At 35.6% G+C, this 27,650-nt stretch overlaps 1 protein-coding gene across 4 annotated transcripts in view; it reads right to left on the reverse strand.

Moving 5' to 3' along the window:
* TLL1 (tolloid like 1) overlaps positions 1–27,650 on the reverse strand; it is a 240,976-nt gene that overhangs the window by 183,152 nt on the left and 30,174 nt on the right. Inside the window, exon 2 of one of the 4 annotated variants that reach the window (XM_032268276.1) lies at positions 12,169–12,274. The exons of the other annotated variants lie outside the window; for them this stretch is intronic. Coding sequence (XP_032124167.1) covers positions 12,169–12,190 — 22 coding nt within the window. The 5' untranslated portion in view covers positions 12,191–12,274. The remainder of the gene's footprint in view (positions 1–12,168; positions 12,275–27,650) is intronic. 4 annotated transcript variants of the gene reach the window in all.

Genomic DNA, 27,650 nt, shown 5'->3' on the forward strand with positions numbered 1-27,650 from the left:
GATGTAAACAGTTGCAGAGGTAGAACTTTGCAAAAATGGTGGTAATCAGGAATGAGAAATACTTTCTATTAAAAATACCTAATGTAGATGATGGGTTGATGGGTGCAGCAAACCACCATGGTACATGTATACCTGTGTAACAAACCTGCACGTTCTGCACATGTACCCCAGAACTTCAAGAGTGTGTGTGTGTGTGTGTGTGTGTGTGTGTGTGTGTGTATACACATACATAACATAGCCCCTGCCCTCAAGGAGTTTAGCACATATAGGTTTAAGAAGTTTATAGTAGAGAACAATGGTTGGAAAACTGTGACTCACAGGGCAGCTGCCAGGTTTGCAATAAACTTTTATTGAAACACACACACACACACACATACACACACACACACACACACACAAAGAAATACTTCCTATTCACACAAAATTTTTTAATCAAATGAGGATCTCTCAGTATAAAGAAACAACCTGGAAGAGATGGTGATATATGGAACAAGTTAAACAACATTTTCAGAGTTAAAAGCATATAGTACATGTCAAATAGCTGAAACAGCAGTGCTGTAGGTTCAAAAATGTGGGGTGGGATGAATCTCATGAGTGTGGACTGCCTAACTAGGAGATCTTCTGATTTTTATTGTCTCTGGTGGTATTTTTTAACCTTTGCTTCTTACCTCTTTTCATTCTATCCCTTGTGCATTCTCAGGACAAATTCCAGAGTAGGCAAAGAAGTGGTGTGACATACTGAACTGCAAACATCTGCTCATCACCTGCTCCCAAATGTGCAACCATCACCTGGCTTTCCTTCAAAGCAAAGTCCCCACTAGGGCTTCTCCTCACAGCCAAACACTAAGCCACTCACCTGACCTCCTTTCTAATCAGCTTAGCATAAGCTTCTACTTTACTGCTAAAAACCATACACGTCTGCTTATCAATTATCAAGTCACCTGCTAAGAACCTGTCTTTGCCTCAGGCCACTTCCTCTTTGGGCAAATGTAGTACCTTGAAATGAGCTGCTCTGTGGAGAACTACCCTGTGCAGTATATGAAGTTAATCATTGCAATCTCTCATCACATCTGAACTTTTTAACTTTAAAGAATGAGAAAAATAAGCCCAAAAGAAACCTAACTGTATAAAGTTAAATTAGGCATAGAAGAAGCTTGAGAACATTTAATTAGGCTCAGAACTGAAAACTATCAAATTATCTATTCAAGATAACTCTCCTATGCTATTAAAATTATTCTATATCATTTTTACTCCTTTCGTTATGGAATGCAGTCAATGCCTTGGCTTTATGATCTCAAGAAATATAATTATTTGCTTATATCCATAAACCCATGAAGTAAATTACAAATATTTTATTAGTTCTTTTTCTTACAAATTATATTCTTCAAATTTATTTACAACAACAAAACATATAATCTATGAAACAGAGATAACAATTATCCTACTTTAAATGGTTGCTGAAAAAAGAAATGTAAAAGTACTTAGAAGAATGCTTAACACCCAAGGAGCACTTTAGAAGCATCTGCTATTGTTATTGTTATTTATTCATTTTCCTAATACAACCGATAACATACTATTCAAAATCACTTTACAGTCACTATACCACATATATGCATACGTTTTATTTCTGGAGTGCTTATAAATCATAGGAAATGTTTCTTTTGACATTATTTCAACAATTGCATTTTAAAAGAATTTTTCAAGTAGTATAAAGCAAATACGATGAAAAGAAAGTATTTGTGTTACCACTTTTTCAAAAGAGAAGAATTTCATCTGTCTGGGTGAATAATGATCTCAATTGCAGAAATTTGTTTTTGTTTTAATAAGGTATTTCTTTAACGCAGGAGTCAGTAAACTTTCTCTGTAAAGAGCCAGGTAGCATATATTTTATTTTAGTCTTTGTAGACCATAAATTCTCTATTGGAGCTACTTCACTCTGCCCTTGTGACACAAAAGCAGTCCCAGACTACATGTAAATGAATGTGGCTCTGTTTCAGTAAAATTTTAGCTATCTCTGCTCTAAAGCATGCAGTAAATGATTATTCATCTAGAAAGCAAAATCTATTGAACAATAAAAGAATGTAAGTTATCACATATTATATAATGAATATTGTTTAGGAATTCAGAATACTTTAAATTCTCATATATCATACTTAAGATTGATTATCCAGTAATTGTTCATTATAACCCCTCTACTACTACTGCCGAAGGTCTATACACATACCAGAGGAAAAAGTGATGTCCACTCTGCAGTGTTTATATCTCCCCCTCCTCTCACCAGACTAATAAAGCTAGCTGAGCTCCAGTGATTTCTGGGAGAATGCACCCAGACCTTGATTTCTGAACATTCCCCCTTACCTCAATCCAGATTAAAAAGTATTGGCTTAACTTAGTGGCCAAATCAGTAAAGCTGTACTGATTCAACTCCAGCCAAGTCTGCTCTTTTCTGGGATATTTATTAGGTTAAGTGAAGTCGTAACAAATTCATAGCAAGCAGTTAGTTAATCATGAATTTTAACTTCTGATGGGAAAAAAAAAAGAGAAGTTGCCAAATGCCTGGCTACTTCAAATTTAATCATATAAACAAGGAATCAGCTGATATAAAGAGTGGAAAAATACTTCGTGTTATAGAACCTTTTTCTTCTCACATAGTCTGCAGACATTACTTCATAAGTCCTGAGCAATGAACAGCAGGTATTATTAGATTTATTTCTAGAAAGAAGTTCAGACATCAAGAAATAATGTGTCACAAAAAGTCATCTGCTCGGCTGGAAATAGAAGTCAGATTTCCTGAACTGTCTTTAAGTCACAGTGATATCTACTACAAAACTTCTTTGTATATCCAAATATTTCTAAAGGAAAGCCACAGAGTTATTCCACTTAAGCTCCCTTCTCCTGAGAAAAGTCAGATTTGCTGAGGGAAAGCTCAGGCAAAATTAATCTACTTCTTTAAACAATAGAAAGATGAATTTATCTTGGAATATACCATTTCATTCTGTGACATACTCTAAGCTGACTTTCATGGCTACCAAAGAAAATTCTATGGATGGCTTAGGGCACACTATGAACCTTTTGTTAAACAATGCTGAGCAGCATTTAATTGCCCGAAGCCAAAAATTATCAGATTGTGCCAGAAGTCTTGGCGTTATTTCTGCCATCAACTTCTCTACTTAGTATAGAAGGGCTCAATGGGATGGCCTGACACTTGGTTCACCTGTTTGTGAATTAAACCAGCAATTTTAATTACCTAAATCCACTGCCCCAATGAAACTATTAAAATTCAAATGTAGTCAAGAAAATTTGAGGAGGAAAATAAAATCAGGCACTTTTTAAAAACTTGGACTTGTTGTACCTGAACTTGTCTGCATCACAAGTCTCAGTATAAACAGTGAGGCACAAGTTAAGACAGGCAAAGTAGGAGAACGAAGTCCGAAGGAATCTCGGGACTGTAACTCAGGCTGTCTGTGCTTGTGATGCACATACATTGTAGATGAGTGAACAGCTAAAGTCTAAGAGCAATGGCTAGATGGTAATGTTTATTTTTCAAGACTTGAGATCCTTTTGGAAATTTTTGATATGTTAAAGCAATACAAAAAGAATATTTTTATTCAGTGATCTTCATGTTCCAGACATAGAGAAACTTTCAATATTCCAGAACATCCCAGGGCTTTTTGTAATTCTGAGCTTTTGCTTTTGCTGCTCCTTTTGCCTGAAATGCTCTTCCTCCTTTTCTCCTGGCCAATCCCTACTATCCTCCAATAGCCAATTCAAATTCCATCCTCTCTCAGAGTACTTCTCCTATAGATAGTGGCTTTCCTACCTTGCTCTACCATAGAATTTTCATCACACTTTCATTAGAACTATTATCACAATGTAGGGTTACTTCTATTTAATTTACATGCCTGTCATCTCCCCAACTAAATTCAGGCATTTGGAAATCAGGAACTATGTCTTCTGTGTCATGTGAATCTTAGAACGGAGCACATTGCCTGACACAGTAGATGCTCAATCTGGTTGAATTAATGATTTCGCCAACTTAGACCTCATTTAATTCTGACTTTTAGAAACAAAGAAATGAAAGCACTAGTGACATGCCCAAGGTTATACAGTTACAATGCATGGCGTTCGACTCCCTTTCCACTCTGTACAAAACCACACCCCGAGAAATTACCGTGAAAAGATTACAATTAGCATAAAACAGAGAGACACTTACTCATCTCCATACTAAGTGACACATACCTGTTTAAGAGGAAGGGAAAAAGAAAGAAAGGAAAGAAAAAGGAGACAAAGAAGAAACTAAACTGGAAATATTCCTAGAGCAAGGTGGTCTCAACCTCAACCCTACTGTTATTGTGGACAGGATAATTCTTTGTCATGGAGGGCTTTCCTTTGCATTGTGTGTTATCTAACCACATCTCCAGCCTCTACTTACTAGATGCCAGTAACAGTACACTCCACCCCCAATTATGACAATGAAAAAAATGTCTCCAGACATTGCTTTATGTCCCCTGTGGGCAAAATTGCTCCTGGTTGGGAGTAACTTCCCCAGATGAACAATCTTAGAGGAGATAATCTTCCACATTACTTCAAGCAAAGTAGCAATCAATTAACATGTGTGGTACACTGGCTTCAAACCAATACTCTCATATTAAGCATAGAAGCCAGAACCTGAAATGCCTAATCCTCTTACATTTTTATTAATCTGTTTTAGTGAAAACAACGATGTTGTCACTTGGTCTATGGCTGCTAATGCAACAGTTAAAGGAAAAAACACTAAAACTTCCAGCTCATACTAAACTTAAACACATTTAACAAGTTCTAAAGGTAATCTTAATAATTTTTACTTTAGCTTTACTTTAAATTTGCTTAAAGTTCCTTGCTCAGTATTAAACATAAGAACCAGAAATTTGGTATTACTGTACAACATCACCTAAGGAAATAAAATTACTAAGAGGGTGATTGAATGTCCTTCACTTGCTTTGCGTATATATCTTCCAAAAGCTATCTCTTCTTTTATGGTACGTAAAGCTTTCCAATTGAGATTTTTATACATATATATGCATTTTAGGAATTTGGGATTTCTTCCCTTTAACCCTTAAAGTTACTTCATAGTTTGCATAGTTCTATTCTAGTTTCTAAATATGCAGCATAACATTAAATTCACATTTCAGGACTGCAGGAACAAACATGAATAGTCAATGGCCAGAGCTATTACTTTTTATTTTTGAAAAAGAAGCTGAGATTGGCTTTGAAGAAAGGAGTAACATTAAACCAGTATATTTTATTCATCTCGAGTCATCTAGTACAATAAAACTTTATCATTATAATTAGATACAGTCCAAAACCACCATTGTTAAATTGCACAAACCAGGAGCTTCCAGTACTGCAAAGTTAATGAAATGACAGAGTAGCCAGTAAAGCTAACTGGCTGGGAATTCTTGGAGTCTGGCTTCCAGCTCCTGGCTTTGGTATGGCACCACTGGGTAGCAACCATCCACTCTGGCCTAAATATCAATGACGATGATACCTGGCAGTAATGCCAGCTTTGATGTCCAAGAAACAGCATCAGGGACACTCAAGTGATTTTATCACTAGATAATGCAAATTAAATCCAAAAGGTTCTTAAGACAGAGGACTCATCCCTCTGCCTTCTGCTTCCCGAAGACAGAGTAGTCTCCTATTTCCTACCCACATCACCCTCCTCTGTAGTATTCCTGTCCCCATAAGATAAGAACCTTAACCAGGGGATGAGAACACACTGAAAATTATACTACATCAAAATTCTATTTCTCATGAAAGTTTTAACAGTCACTCGTGTGGTTAAAAGGCATTTAAGAGAAGTGTCACGACTCCAAGTGTGAAGTTTTTAACCAGAAATCTTTCTCATCCTAGTTTCTCCCTCCTCTGTATGGTCATAAATCTGAATGAATGTGTCAAAAAATAGATAGATGGACAGAAACATTTTTTGGTACAGTACTTCTATTTCAATCCAAAATTTCAATCTTTAAATTGAATTTTTTTCCTAGCCCAAAATCTTATTAAATACCATAGAAACAGTTCTTATACAGGCATACCTTGGAGATATTGAGATTTGATTCCAGACCACTGCAATCAAGTGAATGTCACAATAAAGTAAGCCACACAAACTGTTTTGTTTCCCAGTGCATATAAAAGTTACACTGCGCTGTAGTCTATTAAGTGTGCGACAGCATTATCTCTAAAAATAATCTATATGCCTTAATCTAAAATTACTTTATTGCTAAAAATGGCTAACACTCATTTGAGCCTTTAGTAAAGAGTAATCTTTTTGCTGAAGGAAGGTCCTACCTCAGTGTTTATGGCCGCTGACTAATCAGGGTGGTGGTTTGTGAAGGTTGGGGTAATTGTGGCAATTTCTTAAAATAAGACATGGAATTTGTCACATCAATTGACTCTTTCACAAAGAATTTCTCTGTATCACACTCTTCTGTTTGGTAGCATTTTACCCAAAATAGAACTTCTTTAAAGCTTGAAGTCAGTGTTCTCAAACACTGCCACTGCTTTATCAAGTAGGTTTATGTAATATTCTAAATGTTTTGTTGTCATGTCAACAATACTCAAAACATCTTCACCTGGAGTATATTCTATCTCAAGAAACCCCTTTCTTTGCTCATCCATAAGAAGCAACTCTTTATCCATTCAAGTTTTATCAGGTGATTGCAGCAAATCAGTCACAGTTTCAGGTTTTACTTCTAATTCTACTTTTCTTGCTATTTCCATCACACCTGCAATTACTTCCTCTACTAAAAATCTTGAATCCCTCAAAGTAATTTATATGAGTTGGAATTAACTTCTTCCAAATCCTGTTAATATTGATATTTTGATCTCCTCCCATAAATCTCAATATTCATAATGGCGTCTGAAATGGTGAATTTTTTTTTCAGAGTTTCACTCTGTCATCAGGCTGGAGTGCAGTGGCATGATCTCAGCTCACTGCAACCTCTCCTCCCAGATTCAAGTGATTCTCCTGCCTCAGCTTCCAGAGTAGTGGGGTCTATAGGCATGTGCCACCACATCTGGCTAATTTTTGTATTTTTAGTAGAGACGGGGTTTCACCATGTTGGCCAAGATGGTCTCAATCTCTTGACCTCGTGATCTGCCCGCCTTGACCTTCCAAAGCACTGAAATTACAAATGTAAGCCGCTATGCCCAGCCAAGGAATGGTGAATTCTTTTCAGAAGGTTTGTGTACTTTTCTCAGATCCAAATCCATCAGAGGAATCACTATGGCAATCATAGCCATATAAAATGTATTTCATAACCAATAACACTTGAAAGCCAAAATTGCTCATCTGTGAGATGCAGAATAGATGCTGTGTTAGCAGCCATGAAAACAACCTTAATCTCCATGTACATTTCTTTCAGAGCTCTTGAGTGACCAGGTACATTGCCAATGAGCAGTCATATTTTGAGAAGAATCTTGTTTTTTTTTTTTTTTTGGAGCAGTAGGTCCCCACAGTGAACTTAAAGTATTCAGTAAACCATGCTATAAACAGGTGTTCTGTAATACAGGGTTTGTTGTTCAATATATAGAACACAGGCAGAGTAGATTCAGCATGATTCCTAAGAGCCTTAGAATTTTCAGAATGGTAAATAAGCACTAACTTTAACTTAAAGTCATCAGCTGCATTAGTTCCTCACAAAAGAGTCAGCCTGTTTTCTGAAGCTTTGAAGTCACACATTGACTTCTCTCTAGCTATGAAAGTCCTAGATGGCATCTTCTTCCAGTAGAAGTGTGCTCCATCTACATTGAAAATTTGTTGCTTGGTGTAGCCACATTCATCAATGATCTTAGCTAGATTTTCAGAATAACTTGTTGCAGCTTCTGCAAAAGCATTTTCTGCTTCACTTTGCACTTTCAGGTTATGGAGAAGGCTTCTTTCTTAATCCTTCTGAGCTAATCTCTGCTAGCCTCCAACATTTCTTCTGCTGCTTCCTCATCACACTCAGCCTTCGTAGCCTTGAATAGAATTAGAGCCTTCTTCTGGATTACACGTTGGCTTACGGGAATGCTGTGGTTGATTGATCTTCTATCCAGTAAATTGTCTCCATATCAGAAATAAAGCTGTTTTGCTTTCTTATCATTCATGTGTTCACCAGAGTAGCACTTTAAATGTTCTTCAATTACTCTTCCTTTGCATTCAAAACTTAGCTGACTCTGTGGCCCAAGAAGCCTAGCTTTTGGCCTGTCTTGGCTTTGGACATGCTATCCTCAGTAAGATTTATCATTTCTAGCTTTTGATTTAAAGTGAGATATGTGAGACTCTTGCTTTCACTTGAACATATGGAGGCCACTGTTGGGTTATTAATTGGCCTAATTTCAATGTTGTTATGACTCATATAATAGAAAGACCCAAGGAAATGGAGAGTGACTGGAAGAGGGTTGGTAAGTGGAACCATCAGAAGACACACACAACGTTGACCATGTTGTCTGTCTTATATGGGCATGGTTCATGGTGCCCCAAAACAATTCCAAGAGTAGCATCATACATCATTGATCCCAGATCACCATAACAGATACAATAATAATAGAAAAGTCTGAAATATTGAGAAAATGACCAAAACATGACACAGAGACATGAAGTAAGTTCATACCGTTAGAAAAATGGCATTGGCACAAAGTTGCCACAAACATTGAATTTCATTAAAAAAGGCAGTAGTTGTGAAGCACTGTAAAGCAAAGTGCAATCAAACCAGGCATACCTATATTTCAGACACACTTTCCTATTACTATATTAATACATAACTTCCTTCAAAACTTTGAATATTTGCCAGATAAAATGTTGATAATCTCTTACTTACAAAAGTCAGCAATATCTGATTATGGACTAAGACTGAAAAAAAATTTTGCTATCGTTTGAAGACTTGCTGATTTATAAAGCTCTATTTTTAAAGAAAAAAATACATTTTCCCTAGGGATTACTGCATATAATTGTAGTATTTATGTATGTGCAGAAGTTCCTGGGTGGCATGTGGGGGTCTAAACTCAGCCCAATTTCAATTCCAAGGCAAACTGAAAGTGCTTTATAATTCTTTGGCTCAGAAGGGGCACATTTTTCGTAATGTTTCCAAAGACAAGTACAAGCCAGCTAATGATATTTCTACCTGAGAGACAGAGGCACACTACAGCAGCTCAATAGCCACTCAAATGCAGAAATCAGGTAAACAAAGAAATCTCAAGAAATCAGAGACTGATTTTCCCAAATCCTGTGCTGTCTACCAGATCCTAACCCTCAGTAAGAGCAGATTCTATTTAAATAGCATAGTCCAAAATTTCCAGTATTTGCATATATATATATTCTGATAATCATAAGATAATGCTCACAAATAATCCAAATATCTGAATATTCTGCTTTTAGCTTTTATGTTTTTATCAAATACTAGTCTCTTTTCACAGGAGGGAAAATTTGAGAATTCAAAGTGGCACATGAATCGTCTTTGAGTTGATATTACCTACAATTGATATGCCTGAAGAAAAATATTTCTGAGATTTTACAGTGTCATGTAAAGACTTGTAAGTCTAAATAACTCATTCTAAAATCTTGGCGTAGGAGAGCAGAAAAGAAGTAAGCAAAGGAAGAACAAAGAGACTTGGGAAGAAAGGCAGGGAAAAAAAGGATGATTATAATAAAGAAATGAAGGAAGGAGAATAATAGCACCCCAATTTTCTGCCTTAGGGTAATAACAGAAAGGCAAACAATGGCCATGGAAATATTGAGCTCTCTAAACCGCCCTTTCAACTAGAGGTTTCAAAAACAACCAATAACAAAGAATCACAGCAAGTATTTGATGCTAATAAGTTTTCATAGTTTCAAAACAGATACTCCTCTTAAGTTTTTGCTGTTTGAACTATGAATGCCAAAATAAATGGGTCCTCACCTCCTGATACCCATTCACTTTTGGCTTTTTTTCCCTTCCCAGTGTTCTTGGCATAGGTCAACTCGTGAGCACTGATACCCTGGGTTCCAGAGCCCTAGTCAACTTTTCTGAAATAAGCCCTGAAAAGCTACAGCAATCCTGGTAAAATAAGTTTTCTTTCTCTCTCATTCAAGTCTTCCCCTAATCTCCCACCTAAAATTCACCTTTGCTATTTTTGTTATAATTCAGGTTTCTCTGTATTTCTTCTGATGCTCTGTTAACCTTCCTTTCTGTGCATTACTTTTCTACATTTCTGCTCTTTCCTGAGTTACTTTATTCTAGACATATAGTGATGCAATTTTTAAATTAAAAAAAAAACTGTAAATGGTATGACAAAGACAGCAAAAGGTTTTCAAACCACAGAACAGTCTCAGCTGAAGTGTGACTATGCACACCTGTCAACACTACCTGTAGTTTTATCACTTCTTGGGGACCAAAGAGTGCTTTTCCTGTTTCTGGTCCAGCAGCTTAGAACTTCACCTTGTATAACTATAAGGCATCAAGGGAAAGGTTTTAAAAATACTTTATACAAAATCTGCCAGAATAACTAAGTGATATAACACCGAGAAAGAAGGGTCCCCAGGGTATAGAGCTTATGGTCAGGAGATAAATAGAAAAATCTTTCCAACTTTGGAAAGCAGGAAAAGTTGGAAGAAACAGTGTTGAGAAAGAAAGAGAAGGAAGGAGGAGAAGCTAAAGAAAAGGGGACAAGGGACTGATAAAAACAGTTTGATTCCAGGATATGCCACGGTAACTGAAGCTACTTTGCATGTTGATGTTGCTATGCCATGCATTTTAGCCCATTCTATATTAATTACTTTGTTTCTTGCTTTAAACAAAATACATATATAAAAAAGACAACCATCGCTAAGGTTGTCGAATAAAATATTCCGGTTATTGTAAAAGTTTTGTTCTAAATGTTGCATCCAAAAGAATAATGAATTTTATACAGCTTGTTATACTTAGCAATGCAGTTTTACCTATGCCATATGTAATCCCATTTGGGCCCCGGGAGGGTAGGCAGGACGGGTTATCAGATGTGATGCTGAAAGAACTTAAATGACACTGTAGTAATCAAGGGAGTCTGACCTGAAAGTATACCTGAAGCTTTTTAGCTATATGTTCCACACTCTGACCAATACTCATGATTTACAAGATAGATTCAACTAAGGAAAGTACTATTTGTAAAACATTCTTTTGTATAATATTTGTTGCCCAAATTTATCTAAGTTAGATCTAAGCCATGAAAGAGGAAAAAAATCAAGCTAATTTGAACCTTTACTTACTGTGGACCTTTGTTTTCCCTCCTATACAAATTATCCCAATTTTACACAAATTGTTCTAAAGTTCAATTGTACTAAAGAAACGATCTTCACATAATCTCCAAACACCATTACCATTTAACTTATAAACAAAAAACATATATTTGAAAAGAGATTTAGATCCTCAGGATTTGATGAGAATAAAATTTGATGGGATTATAATATTTTCTATTCTTTCATTACTTTCTCATCTCTCTCTGTTTTTAAAAAAATTCTATCTTAATACAAGCATCAAGTTATAACTTCATTATGTTGCCTTATAGGAAAAATCTAATTATATTCCCCTGCAATTTCTCATAAATAAACATTATTTCTACATTTCTAATGTCCATTTGTGTACATGGCAAGTATTTTCTTACACAATTTACTGAACTGTTACTTTTGAGAATTATTACATGACTGGGAGTTCATGAAGCAACATCATTGTAATGGTGTAAAGCTGTATTAAGCAACAATGCTCAACATTTCTCTAACTCCAGCAAAATTAGAACGATTCTCAGAGTTGTGAGTATTTCACCTTTGCCCACACATGTATTTCTGCCTGACAAATAAAGCTCTCTATTTAGCTATAGTCCAAGAAAATTTTAAATTAGACTAAATTTTCTCTTAATTGATATCAATTTTCAAAGCGACTCCAATGTCCTCAAAGAACTATTTTCATGGAATTGAAAATGTAAATGGATAACTCTGAGAACATTATGCTTTTCACAGGAGATACATGGCATTTATTACTTGAGAAACACTTTTAAAGTTTTATTTTAGGTCAATGGCAGTATTTTAGGGTATAATGATGACATAAAACACATTGGAAATAGCTATTTATATGGCTAACTTCATATAGACCTCAATCACTGAAGGGATTTAGCCCCCCAAATTAGGAAGTCACTTACATTGACTCTGACCTCCCCTCATGAGAAGTCCAGGTGCTTCTTCTTGAACTTCAAGGGCTCGGGCAGCCCAGGCATTGCCCCAACACTGCTTAGAGCAGTGGTCAGTCTGGAAGTAAAGAAGCACAGTAGTATCCCAGAGTGAGTGTTTTAAACAAGGCCTGCAAGAGGCACTAATACTGCATCCATGTCTGGCCACATGCCATTTCAGACTACAACATTATCCCACCACAGCAAGTAATGGTGATGAAAACCTAGAATATTTATCCAAAGAATGTATCATAAGTGAGTTATAAACACATTTCTCCATATTGTCATTCATTTGGAAGTTAAGTCTTGATGGCGTGATAATATTACAACTCCATATTCAAATTAATTATGGGATACACAGAAAGTCAATTAATTTTATATATATGTATATTATATGAATTATATTGTTTATAAATAAGAACAAAACTTTAATATCATAAAATATGTAAACTTATTTTAATTAAATTAATTTCCAATTATAAAATATATTGATTTTTGTTTATTCTTCCACCTTTTTTTATTTTTTGAGGCAGGGTCTCGTTCTGTCACCCAGGCTGGCATGCAGTTGTGTGATCACCACTTACTCCAGCTTTGACCTCCCAGGATGAAGTGATCCACCTGCCTCAGCCTGCCAAGTAGTTGGGACTACAGGTGCATGCCAACACACCTGGCTAATTTTTTTTTTAATTTTTGTACAGCTGGAGGTCTTCCTATGTTCTCCAGGCTCATCTCGAACTCCTGGGCTCCACTGATTCTCCTACCTCGGCCTTCCGAATTGGTGGGATTACAGGTGTGAACCACTGTGCCTGGCCTATTCTTCCATCTTTTCGAAAAACATAATACATGCCTGAAACTAAAATTAGTCTAATACACATATATTCCATTATTACTGAATAAAGTACAGTATAATTTAATTAATACATAGTGCATAAGAATTAAAGTAACCAACTAGAAATACCACAGGGTTTTTTTCTGAACCACAGAAGAACTCTATTTACAGAGCAGTTTGACTAGTCCAGTTCAGGTATACTGGAGCTATGCCAGGGTCTTCACTTACTCTCCAATGTTTCAGGAAATACAAATGTGTGATTTTCTGGAGTCATCCACCGAAATCAGGCTTAGCTACACCTGATGCTCCTACTCCAATGGTTTTGGGGACCCTCACAAACTCGAAATAAAAAACACAAACTGGAGGAAATGAAAATGAAAGCATGATGGGAGAGGGGAGAAACCACTGTTTAAGAGGATACCAAGATGCTGTTTCAATTCCAAACAGCTCTATGACTTTACCAAGAGTTAGAGCAGTGATCTCTTTCCTCCTGAAACAGTGGCAAAAAAAAAAAAAAAACAGAAAATGATTTTATAATTGATATCATGGTAGAATCACCAGAAAAGCTTTTAAAAACTAGGAATATCCAGTACCACTCACAGAGATTCTGATTTAATGCATCTGGGATACAACCTAAATATTGGTATTTTTAAGACCTCCCCAAATAATTTTAATGTGCAGCAAGTGTTAAAACACCACAAATCTAAAATTCCGAATGATCTCAAAGCATTTTCCTTGACTCAGAGATTCTTAGCCTGTAAGCGTTCTATGATTTTGTACCTCCAAATTCTATGATGCTGTATCTTACGCTCATTCTATCACTCTTAAAAGCTAAGAAGTATCACATTATTTTTAAAAAGTATTTCAAATGATGGATCAAAAAGAGCATTACACAACTACCGAACTATAATAAATATAACCTTGACATTTTTTCCTTCAAATGGTATACTGTTATGTTACATGTATATTACTTATTATACTATTATGTATGTGTATATGTATGCTGGGATGGGTAATATACGTATCTAATAATCGTCCAACTAAAATTTCCATTTGTCTAAAAGTATATCTTCAAATAACACCACTATTTTATCAACTTAATAAGAAAAAGTAGCATCTTTGCACTGTAATTTTTTAAAGTTACACCAATGTTAAAAAAAATTTAATTACTCACTAGGTGGGCCTTAAACATTTGTTACATTTTGAGTTGTGCAAGGCTACAATTCTGTAATTCTCACATTTTGGATTCTAGGGAAGAAAATGAAAAGCAGTGATCAATGCCAAAATCTAAGAAATCCAAAAGAGTCATTTAAAGGACAACAGAATTAGGAAACAAATACACCTAATCTTAACTAAAATGTGCTTGTAGATGACTCACGCTTTTAGGTCAACAACTGTGAGACCGAATACTGCACATGTAAGATGTAAATCCTATAAATATACAGAAGCACAATCCCATGTAAAGTCAAATGTCAACAATAAATAAAAATAAGATAAATAAAACACAAAAATATAAATAGATGTTATAAGTACAAATATAATATGACATAAGATATGTCATTCACTAGCAATGTTTAAGTTTACTACTAATAAAAGTTATACCTAATACCTATTAAATACTAAGAGTCATAGCATACTAGTGTTATTTCCATTTTATATCCATGGAAGAAGGCTGAGAGAATTTTAGTAACTTCCCCAAAATCTCACATCTGGAAATACCATAACCAGAATTCAAACCTAAGGCAGATTTGACTCCAGAGATTCTTACCCTGTACGTGTTCTAGAACAGTACAAGAGTAACGGAGAAATCACTTTTCAGGCTGTCCTTTATCATAACATGCTAGTCAAACACTAGAAGCAAGGCCACTTTATTAACTTCATAAAAGACATCCAAAGAATCTGTAGAACGTTCATGAACCTTTTCTAAGATGTTATCTTTATTTCCGTACTTTCAAAGGAAGACATTCATCATAAAATGTCATGCATTTATGTACTTGTGAATTGAAAACAATGAAAATTTCAGCCATAAAAATTATATAATATATAAATTTACAATAAACTCTAATGCATTAAACTACAAGAAGCACAAAAAATATCCTCAACATTACCAGAATAAAAATTAACAAAAAAAGGTGGGGGTGGGCATGAGAAGATATCATCATGAAAGTAAGAGCTCCAATAATCCTGTAAAATGCCTTTCTTTCATCATTAATAATACTATTATTTCATCAAAAATACGTGATTTTCCTGGCATTCATGCAAAAATTCTTGGGCAAATGCTCAAATTTGAATGTACAGACAAGCAGCAGAACCAGTTCTCTGAAGATTATTTGGTACTAGGTCCTACTCTGCCAATGATTTAATCTTATTCTCCCTGAGCATCACTTTCCTTAATTACAAAAATGAGAGTGTTAACCTATATTGCTGATTTTTTTTCCATATAATGTTTTTAGAAAGTTTTCAATCATGCAGCAAAGTTGAAAGAATCATACAATAAGCACCCCTACATATCTTTACCTACTTTCTACCATTAATATGTTACCATACTTGCTTCATTGTGTATCCATCCTATACCTATCCATCAATGCACCTTATTTTTGGTTCACTTCGAAGTAATTCACATTGATATACATTTCCCCCTAAATATTTCAGCATGCCATAATTTTTCAGTAATTGTTTCATCTTTTTACATAAAATGTATAAATCGTAAGTGCTTATTAAAACAATTAGTTTTAATAAATGCATGTACCCAATGCCTATCAAAATATAAAATATTAGTGTATTGTAAAATTTGTTTTCTAAGTAACAGAGGCCAAGATATAAAACAGGCATAAGCAAAATGGCTTTATCAGAAATAAATAAGAGTAAAGATCTTCACCCTCAGTGGGTCCCTCTACCTGTCTCAGGGGTTCCAAGAGCTCACAGTTCTTCAAAAGAGTGAAAATTATCTGATCACATGCTCTCAAAGATCCCTTCCAGCTCTCTATGTCAATGCCTCTGACCACAGATGAAAGTAATTAAACCACTCTGCCTTTCGGCAAACGTGAAACAAGGACAGCTTCTCAAAGCTTGCAAGTTTCACTGCTAAGTTATAATTGGTTTAATTATTTGTTTATTATGCTTAGGGCAATCCTGGGTTTGCATCATGGATAGTCATCTTTTTTTAAATGATTTTGAATGGCAATTAATATTTTTCTATACCAGGGCCAAGCTCTAGTCACAAACTAGAATGAGCTTTCATACATTATGGCCAGCTACCAAATACAATACTACTATGGGTAGGTATTTACAGTGAAGAGTAGAGTTTTCTACACATAGAGGAATTACAATTCCTGCTGAGATCAATCAGTCTTGGGAGCATGCATGCTCTCTCTGTCTCTCTGACCTCAATATAAGCTGTACCCTTTAAGTAAACAAAGCCCCTCCAGGAAAATATGAGAGGCTAGCCCTGCTCCTCTCTCCCGTGTAATTGTAGACAAGTCTCCCAGGCCTCAGTTTTCTAGTTGCTAACACTGAGGGAGGGGTGACTAAATAATCCTCGGCATTAATAACTTCAGTCATATGAACAGTGAACACAAACTTCACTTCAGAAAAGCCAGCTTCCTGCAGGCAATAAAGTACCTGGAAAAGAAAGCTATAAACCTGTAATTCATCAGATCACTCAATCATCATAAACATTCAGGCCTAACCACAGATTTGACTCAGACTGCAGGAAGACTTAATCCTGTTCTCAGTATTTATATGGACCTTTTTGAATAGCTGATCCTTGTTTCTCCGATACATAACTTTCTTTTTTTTTCTCAGACCATCTTCCTTAAAAAATATTCCAGTTTGAGTTACTAGTTTTTAACGCATTTTCTAGAACATCAAAAAGTTCAATATTACTTATAGTACATCTCTATGAAACAGGGCCCAATTAATAATGAGCTCTCCTCTGTATTTGTTATTTATGTTTTGGTAAGTCTATTGATCACCAATATTGCCTATGATAAAGTTAATATAAAAAATACACTCCAAGGGTAACTCAAGTATAATTAGTAGACTGGGGAGACAATTCTGGTGACAAGAGTTTGAACCATGAGCATAGTCATTGCTCAGGACTGTGGGCAGACAGTTCTCCATGGATCTCTTGAGTTTCTGCACATCTTGTCAGAAGAAGTACTGATCTGATGTCCTTTGTTCTAGATTATCTTTTTAAACATTTTTGTATAGAGAACAACCTAGCCAGATACAGCACAGGGCAGATTTGTTTGCTGATCAGTGTAACATCTCTCTCTGGGGAAAAGCTTGAACAGATTTGCTTGCAGCCTGTTATAAAAGAGTTCCCTAAGTTCAGGGTCCGCAGACGTGACAAGGGTCCTCTGCATTCACAGTATCCACCTTCCCATTCCATGTCACCCCAAGGGACTTAGGTTGCAAGAGGAACTCAATACAAAAATGAATTTCAGACCATTTGCTATGCCAGACGTAATAAATGTCTTTATCTCTGAAAAAAGAGCTACAGTGAGCATCTATGAAATTGCAGCAGCCTAACAAGTTAAATGTCACAGTTCTTCACGAGGACATTGTCATTATCTGTGATTGTTATCTGGGTGCAATCTCTGTTCATCTGAGGAATCACTCAGTCTTTCAGGTAACACTGACAGGTTTACACATCATGCCTCACATAAATTTCCTGACAGACAAATTCCAGTTCATAGAATCAAAAAATTATTAATGTTTATTTAGAAAACAAATTCTGCAGTTAAAATAACATAAGTTCAAGACTTCTTTAGATCTATATAAATATAACATTTCAGTAAAGGCTATTGTTTTCTTGTGTAGCAATATGCAAACAAACTCTATGAATATTTTTCACATGGTAATAGAACAAAAGCCAAACAGGAAATACTATCTCATGAAGGTAATGATTGTAAAAAAATAAGTAAGCGCTCCTGAAAAGAGTTTAAACATCATTTCTTGATGGTGCTAGAAGCAACCAAAGAAAGTGAAGAATGAGAGGATTATAGAGATTTACCACCCTGACTTCTCTTTTTTTCTTTATTTTTTTTTTTTTGGAGACAGGTTCTCACTCTGTCACCCAGGCTGGAGTGCAGGGGCCATCATGGCTCACTACAGCCTAGACCTCTCTGGCTCAAGACATCCTCTCACCTCAGCCTCCTGGGTAGCTGGGACTACAGACACACACCAACATGCCTGGGTAATTTGTTGTATTTTTTGTAGAGATAGGGTTTCACCATGTTGCCAAGGCTGCTTGGCTGCGAACCCCTAGTCTTAAGCAGTCCACCTGTGTTAGCCTTTCAAAGTGCTGGGATTATAGGTGTAAGCCACTGTGCCCAGCCTACATTGCCTTCTTGTAGTACCTAAACTTCCACAGGGGATGCTATAAATAATTATAAACTAAAATATAACTGTTTTTCATAGTGCCTTAGTTTAAATGGCTATTATGAGACAGCCGTTAAATGGCATGGCTGCAAATTAAAAGCAAGATGCAGAATGCAAAGGCTCAGTGATTCAGGATTCTGTTTCAGAACACAGTTATTTGCATATTTTCAACTAGATTTTCATACACCTAAAAAGGATCAGCTTTGCCCTGAATTTCTCAGGTGAGTTAGCTACATATCATTTATTTGCTTTGAGCAGTTCTTTCTAATCAAGCCATATTTCAAAAAAGTAACCTATATCTGCTGTCTCTGAGAAACAGTATGAGATACCAAACAAAAACAATCATCTCCAGAAAAGCTTTCTCTCAGAATAAAAACAGACAGCATTCAGCAACAAGAGGATATAAACTATGTTTCTTTCTAGAACCTATTAAGATTCCTAGAATTTCAGAGATATGTATTAAAAATTCATTAGCATAAATAATTTCATTTTCACAGAAGACTTTAATCATAACAAACTTATCATGTACTAAGGGAGTTTCCTTAGTGTTTTTTTAAGTCAATGATCTGGACTTGTTATTTAAATAAGGAAAGTATCCATTGGGAAATTGACTGAAATCTCTTATTTCAAAGACTGCTTGGAATAAACATGTAATTACTTCATAGTTCATGTGGCATAGTGATGATTTTTTCAAATATGTGCTCATAAACCCCAATGCATAATTTAGGTATTTTATATTTGATTAAAGAAGAAAAATGAGAAAAAGAAAACTCAATCCAAAAGCTTTTTTTTTTTCATTCTGTGGTAAGATAAGCACCTCTATGGGAAATGTAATTTCAAATGTAATTTTCTATGATGTGCCTACACAACAGTAAGTATAAACAGATACATTTTTAAGGGATTAGAATGCAGTCTTGTTATAATTATCTCTCAATAAAAAAAGTTTCTAATCAAGATACCCTGATAGAATGATACCTGAGTCCCTAACTTCTCCCATTCTGTTGAACAACTATGGAAAGGGGAAGAAATCTACTTGGCAGACTGCTTCCAGTAAAACTATCACATGGGCAGGGAATCTAATCAGACTGTGCATGAAAGCGCTCTTTTCAATATAGATTTCCAGATCCCAATCCAAGCAACTGGCTTTGCACTTCTGATCTGTACTTCAGAGTCTTTAATTTTAAGAAATTTCTCCAGGTGCTTCTAACACTCTGGCAGGTTTGAGAGCCATTCACGTGGGTCACAGACGCTGGGTAGGAAACCAGAACAGTAAGCAAACAAAATCAAGTTTTAGAATGAGAAGTAGGAAGCAACAAAGGAGTGGATCAGATCTGAGAGGGCTCCATGGCTGATAATGAAGACAGAAATGGAGGTCAAACACTCAAGCTGGACATCTTCATAAGACAGTGTGTTAAGACCAAAACCACAATCAGGAAACTAGGTGAATGGACCCCTTGATTGTTAAACATGGCAACAGTGCTTCCAACAGAAAGTCTATTGTCTTATTTTCTAGATCCAGGGACAATACCATGTTTAAGAACACCATTGACTTAATTTTTTCTGTAGCACGAAGAAACACTGTCACATTAAACAGACCCATTAGCTATAAGACATTCAGGTTTCAGAAACATTCAATTTGGGGCAATGCATTTTATGAGTGAAATACATGAAAGTGGGGTTATATCAAGATGAGGAACAGGAAGAACACTGAGCAGTTTTAACTTATGAAGTTAACTTGAAAATTAAAAAGAGGCGGTTCAGAAATAAGGGCACTTGACAAAAATTGAGCAGATTCTGGTGTCCCTCTTTGCAAACCAAAATAAATCATGCTTTCCTATATCAAGGAAGGTGTTTACCACCCCCACCCCCACAAAGATTGAGAGAACAGATGTATTTAGTGATTATGATTTTAGGCTTAGACTATTCTCAACAGCAAAGGCATGAATCAACCTAAGTGTTCCTTAACTGATTGGATAAGGAAAATGTGGTATATACACACAATGAAATCACTTCATTTGCAGCAACATGGATCGAACTGGAGGTCATTATGTTAAGTATAATGAGTCCAGCACAGAAAAACAGATATTGCGTGTACTCACTCACATGTGGCAGCTAAAAAAAAAAAAAGGCTGATCTTATGGAGGTAGAGAGTAAAATAATTATCAAGGACTGGAAAGAATGTGGGTGTTGGAGGGATGAATAGAGGTTGGTTAGTGGGTAACAAAGTACAGTTAGAGAGAGGGAATAAGTTCTAGTGTTTGATGGTAGAGTAGGATGACTACAGATAACAATAACAAATTATATTTCTCAAAATAGCTAGAAATAAGGACTTAAAATGCTCTCCATACATAGAAATAACAAATACTCCAGGTGATGGATATCCTAAATGCCTTGATTTAATCATTACACATTCTATTCACGTTACAAAATATCACATGTGCCCCACAAGTACGTACTAATATTATGTATATATCAATAAAAAAAAAGATTTTAAGCATACGACTCAGGCTTGAGTTTCATCACTTAGCAGCTACACAATCATGGGCCTGTTACTTAATCTTGGTAAGCTCCAGTGTTCTCATGTGTAAAACTGGATAATGGGCTATAATAACATTAACTAAGTCAAGTGATGGGCATAGTTATTTGAAGTAATGCATTTGTTTTATTAAATTACTTAGTACTAGTGCAAATTCCAATTTTAGCCTTACGGTGTTATCCGAGCATTTCAGTTAACTGATTTTCATGAACACATCAGTGCAAAGATTGTCTTCTATATACTAGTTACAGAAGGGTCCCGCATCTTGAAATGTGTGGCTCTACATAGTACTATAGGATGCCAGATTTGGAAGTGGACTTAGGGACTCTTGAAAACGCCCTAACTTTTTAACAGAAGAAACTAAGACTTAGAAATCAAATGGATATAAGCCACATTTTTCTACTGGAGTCTAGAAATTGCTTAATTGAATTTTGTCTTATAGTAGTTCCCATTTTCAATTTTTGATGAAACTAAAAAAAGCAGCACATACTCATTACAAATAATTCAAATAATAATGAAGAGGAAAGTAACAAAATCTCCATTTGTTGCCCCCTCTAAGCCCATCTGCTCCCAAGAAGTTACTCCTGGATCTAGGCGTCCTCCCAGACCTTTTTAATGAGCTTACAAATTCTTCCTGTGAGAAAGTCATGTTCTCAGCAACACACTAAGCCTTAAGGAACTGGTTTCCAGGCTTTCCGAAAGTGAAACAGCCAGGACTGGCATCCAAGTTTCCTGATTCTCAGCTAGTGCTTTTCACCACACCGTGATTCCTCCTGTCCTTGTAGATCATGCTTCTGTTTGGGTTCCAAGTGTTCTTTTATTTTCCTTAATGGAAGCTCCTTTTCTCTGGTTTGTCTGGCTTCTGTTTCCTGCTTATAAAATATACCACTCTAGAAATTTGTCAAGATCTTTGTCAGCGGGTATTAGGGGGAAAACTGTGCTACTATTACTTGCAAAACTACATGTAACCCTCTTACCTCTAGTCTCAGTCTCTTTATGTTAAAAGTGAGGATAATGATCCCTGTTACATACTTCTCACTCTGTTATTATGAGAACTAAATAACTGCTTAATCCAATAAGTAAAAATGTTTGATCACTATAGTGGTTTATTATGGACTTTTCTTGAACAATTCAATGCCTATCATACCACAAGGCCCACAGCATAGTCTATAGAAAAAAACTCACTAGGTTGCTTTGAAGTTATGTTTCAACAAACCCTTATAGCTTTTCCCACTTTCAGGGGCCTCACTTCAGCTCATTCTAAAGCAACTGCATTAATATTAGGCTCCTTCTTGGTTCCTCCCCATCTCCAAGGACTCAAAACACTGAAATGTCCCAGAATTAAGTCCTTAGAACAATTTTTTTTTTCATCTACAATCACTCCCCTAGTGATGCCACCCAGTCTTACCACTACGAATATCACCTCCATTCTGACAGCTTCTAAATTCGCGTCTCCAGCCTAGACTTTTCCCTGAACTTGCAACCTGTGTCCACCTGCCTACTTGAACTTACCATTTGAATGTTTAGTTGGCATCTCAACTCTACATGTCTAACTTAACCCTGGCCTCTTCATTTCTCAGTTGTTTCCCATCTCATTCAACCATAATTTCAGTTACTCAAGTTTTAAATGTTGGAGCAATTCTTTTAATTTTTCTCTTTTTTTCTTTTTTTGAGACAGAATCTGGCTCTGTCACGCAGGATGGAGTGCAGTGGTGCGATCTCTGCTCACTGCAACCTCTGCCTTCCAGGTTCAAGTGTTTATTCTGCCTCAGCCTCCGAAGTAGCTGGGATTATAGGGATGTGCCACCACGCCTGGCTAGATTTTGTATTTTTAGTAGAGATGGGATTTCACCATGTTGGACAGGTTGTTCTCAAACTCCTGACCTCAACTGATCTGCCCACCTCAGCCTCCCAAAGTGCTGGATTACAGGTGTGAGCCACTCTTGATTCCTCTTCTTAAAATCCTACATTCAGTTCAGCAACATATCCAGTGGGCTCTGGCTTCAGAATACATCCAGAATCCACACACTTCCCTCCAACTCCATAACTAACCCTTCGGCCCATGCCACAATCATGCCTGGCCTGGATTATCACTGCAAGGGTCTACTCACAGTCTCTCCTCCCTCAGTGCTTGACCTGCCCCTCCCCACCGCAGGTATTTTCTCAGGCACTTAAAAAGCTAAGAATCGAGTCCCTCTCTGCCTCTGAATCTCCAACCTCCTTTACCTGAATTCCATGCAGACTGATGTTAGTTCAGTGCTTTCCGCTCTTCCTTTTTTTGTTTTTATTTTGTTTTGTTTTGTTTTTTGAGACAGGGTCTCACTCTGTCACCCAGGCTGGAGTGTAGCACGTTTATGACTAACTACAGCCTTCCACTCTCAGGCTTATGTGATCCTCCCACCTCAGTTTCCTGAGTAGCTGGGACTACAGACACATGTCACCACACCTGGATAATTTTTAGTAGAAATGGGGTTTCTGCCATGGTTGCTCAGGCTAGTCTTGAACTCCTGAGCTTAAGTGATCCTACCACCTTGGCCTCCCAAAGTGCTGGGATTACAGGCATGAGACACCGTGCCTGACCCATCCTTCTATTTCAGGGGTGCTACAATGCCAAATTTAGATGATTTGGAGTTGGAAGATCTGGGTATAAGTAGCACCTCCACCACTTACCAGCTGTGTAAGAAAGTCATTTAACCCTTCTAAATCTCAAATTATTTTTAAAAAGAGACCAACAGCTACTACTTATTCTATCAAGTTGCTGTAAAATCAAATTACATATTTGAAATTGCTTTGAAAAACATCAAGTGCCAGAGAAATATTTAGTATTCATTGTAATCTCATCCTTCTTATCTACTCAAAATTCAGCTCACACCTCTTGGGGAGTACTTCCAAGGTGAACTAGTAAAGAGTATCTCTTCCTTTACAAGCCTGTAGCACTGTTTGTTGGAAACATTTGTTATACTTATATCAACTGATATAATTGAACCTGTATTTCAATATTGTAACGCTGCTTATCAGAAGTTTACAAAAGTGTCTTACATTAAATTGATCTTATTCTAGATTTTTATTACACTAATTTGTATACTAATTGTATTACTCCTGACCAGACATAATTTCTTTGCAGGACAAGATGACTTCTACAAATTACCCTTTTAATTCCCCACATATGTATGCCACACATACTTGGTAAAAGAAAATACACATATTTTTATAGCCAATGTGGCTATTTTGATTCAATGTATCATGAGCAAAATCATGCTTCTTATATTGAAAGAAATGTCTATCGTGGCCTTAAAAGAGAAAAAAAAATTATGGCTTGTGTCCAACGACAGTTAACAAAAACTTTATTATGACATACTCTTAAATATTAGTACATGCCAAACTGGGGTCACAAGTGTAATCTTCATGAGGACAAACACGAACTGCATGTTCTTAATTTTTAAACTTTCTTGAGACCATAATATATGTGTGTCAAAAACGCAAACTGAAGTTGTTTCAAGAAAAATAAGCAAGCTGTCAGGATCTCTTGAGCCTGTTTCGTTTCACATGTTTTAGTTGCAAACAATTACTGAAGTAAATGTTTACTGATTTCTCTATTACAATGATACAGAAAATATAAAACAGGTTTAAAGAAAACTCAAGCTTATGAAACTAAAATTTTGGAAATGATTCTGATTGCTTAGTGGAACAGTTCCTTGGATATAACACAAAAAAAAGAAACAAAAAAAAAAAAAAAAAAATAAGAGAAATCAGCTGACAAAATGATCTGTTTTCGACTATCCTATAAAATCACTATACTAAGATACAGGACTAATTCAAAGAGACAACTTACTAAGAGGGAATAAAACCAAATTTTTAACAAATTGACTACTCACAATTCTTTCATGGATGAGCCCGAAAAACTGCAATACTGTAATTAATCTAAAACTAATTAAATATATGTTATCTTCTTTCTTATAATTTAAATAATTCCAAGATTTTCACCTAAATTTGTTGGTTGTATATTATAATTTCACCATTTATCAAAATAGTTTGTATTTCCTCTATTCCTCCAAATGGAACAGCAGTATGAGAAGTTATTAAAAGCCCAGGCTTGGAGTCAAGCCACCTTTGTTCAATTCCTAGCCCTTGTGTTTCTTAAGTTTGTGAAAGGGAAGATTAACCTCTTTGTGTCTCAGTTTCCTCATGTGTTAAATTGTTATTCTACCTTATAAGGTTACTATGAGTATTTGAACTAATATTTTTTACTTAATATACGACAACAACATGGCACATAGTACATACTATGTGTTCACTATTATTAATTTTAATTAACTATAGAAGTTAACACTAATTTTCTTAAAGGGCCAAAAAATAAATATTTTAGGCTTTCTAGAGGCTCACACTATCTATAATGGCTGCAACCAATCAAATATGCTTGTAGTGTAAAAGTAGCCATAGACAATACAAAAAAGAATCAGCACAGCTATGTTTCAATAAAACTTTTTTAAATGAAACTTTCATTTGCAAAAACAGGCATCGGGCCTTAGTCTGCTGACTCCTGAATTATAATGCATGCAAAACTGCTCCTATCCTAGAAATGAACTATGGCATTATGACTCTCAAAAGGCAAGCAGAATTGTTCCTAAAATGTAATGACAGTATCTGCCTCACCAGACATTTATGGGATGTCTCACCGGTGAAGAACTGGGAAATGAGTCAGAAAATATTCAATGATGCTTTTCAAAAGTAGATTAGGAATCCTAATGTTTGTTTTAACACACACAGACACTTTTTCTTCACTTCAACCCCTAATCCTGACCATTTCCTACATTACCACTCTTAATTGTTCTATGCTCACTTCAAAATTGCATGTGATGTTAATGTTAGCCAAATTTCATCCTATAAAAGTAGGAATATGTGTAATTCCAGGGACGAGGTGCAAGCAGGTTATGCCAGTAAACAGGAAGACAACAGGAAAAGAAGATGAGGTAAATAAGGCCCAGGAGGTAAGATCTAAACAGGAGTCAACAGAAGGTCCCAGTAACTAGGAAGAATTTAGTACACAAAATCGTTTGTGAATCAGGACATTATAACACAGGGCTAAAGGAAAGTTTAATATGAGTTTAATGTGATGAGGGAAATATTTAAATTTGTGTTCAATTAAAATCCAATGTAAGTTGAATTTCGATCTTAACAGCTTTATTGAATAAAATCAACATAAAGTGATCTGCATTCTAAAGTGTACATTTTGTTCACTTATTCACCTATGGATGGACATTTTGGTTGTTTCCAGTTTGGGACTATTAGGTCTAAAATTACTGTGAATGTTCACATAAAGGTTTGTAAGGACATATGCTTTCATTTCTCCTTGGTAGATGTATGTGAATGGGATAGCTGGATCACATAGCAGGTATAAGTTTAAATTTTTTAGGAATTACCAAATAGTTTTCCAAAATTGAATTGTTTTACATTTCCACAGCATTGTATGAGCACGGCCATTGCTTCACCAACACTTGGTTTTTATTATCAGGCATTTTGAGGGGTACTGATCAAGTATTTTGTAAATTGCCCTTCATTTGCCTGATGATCTATTTAAGACATTCTAATAGGTTAAAGAAGTATCTCACTCTGGCTTTAATTTGCATTTTCCTCATGGCTGATGTTAAGCTTATTTCCAAGTGCTTATTTGCCATCCATCTTCCTTTTTGATGAAGTGTATTTGGTAAAGCATTTAAATACATTGATTATTTTTTATTAGGTTATTAGCTTTCTTATTAAGTTTTGAGAATGCTTTTTAGTTTGCAGATACAAGTCTTCATAACAGATGTGAAATGAAAAGATTTTCTCTAAATCCATAGCTTATATTTTCATTTATTAAAACAATTTGTGAAATTAGAAAATATGTGTTATTACACAGGATCTTAAAAAGCATGGTGATTTTATGAATTAAGAAGTAATTAATTTGGTGATAGATAAATCTACATATCAGAAAATATTCTACAAATTATAGTTTATCATAGAAATATCTGAGGGTTCAAATTGTTTGAATTTTCATTCTGTCTCCTCTAATTCCTTCTTCTTCCCTGCATGCTTATAGGGGGTACACATTTTGGGCAAAATATCCTAGCCATCATATTGATAAAATTTGTCAACATCACCTTCACAGAACTAAGAACAAATGTCAAGAGAGCTCATGTAATACCAAGACTGAATTAATCAAACAAAGAGGGACAGAAACCAAATTAGAAACTAAGAGACCTGCAGGAATGGATGAATAAGAAAACATGGCATTTTTCCAGGAATCATGAGGTAATAATCTTATTAGACTTTTGAGCAAGTGGTTGGCTGAGTAATCAATATAACACTGTATTCATAGGCAAGTTCTTCCAAAACTTCTAGGAAAAGTTTCATGGATTTTAACCATTCTAGACTCAAGAGCATAAAGATTGAAGGAAAACTCAACTATAACATTAATACAGACTTTTTTTAAAAAAAAAGATGCCATATAAAAAGAAATATCATAAAATAATGGAAGATGCATGCAAAATTCTAATATATTATCAAGAAGAAATTAGTGTTTGTTAAACATGTAACATAAAAAGACCAAATGAGATCTTTTTCCTGAAATGTAATACTGGTAAATGTATTTCATTTGTTTTTATACCAAAAAAAAACCTATATATATTTTATGTATACCCCCTGATGAATTTGGAGGTAAGCATC

The sequence above is a fragment of the Sapajus apella genome, unplaced genomic scaffold, assembly GCF_009761245.1.
Source record: "Sapajus apella isolate SASKATOON/1434 unplaced genomic scaffold, GSC_monkey_1.0 scaffold177, whole genome shotgun sequence".
NCBI classification, from domain to species: Eukaryota; Metazoa; Chordata; class Mammalia; order Primates; family Cebidae; genus Sapajus; species Sapajus apella.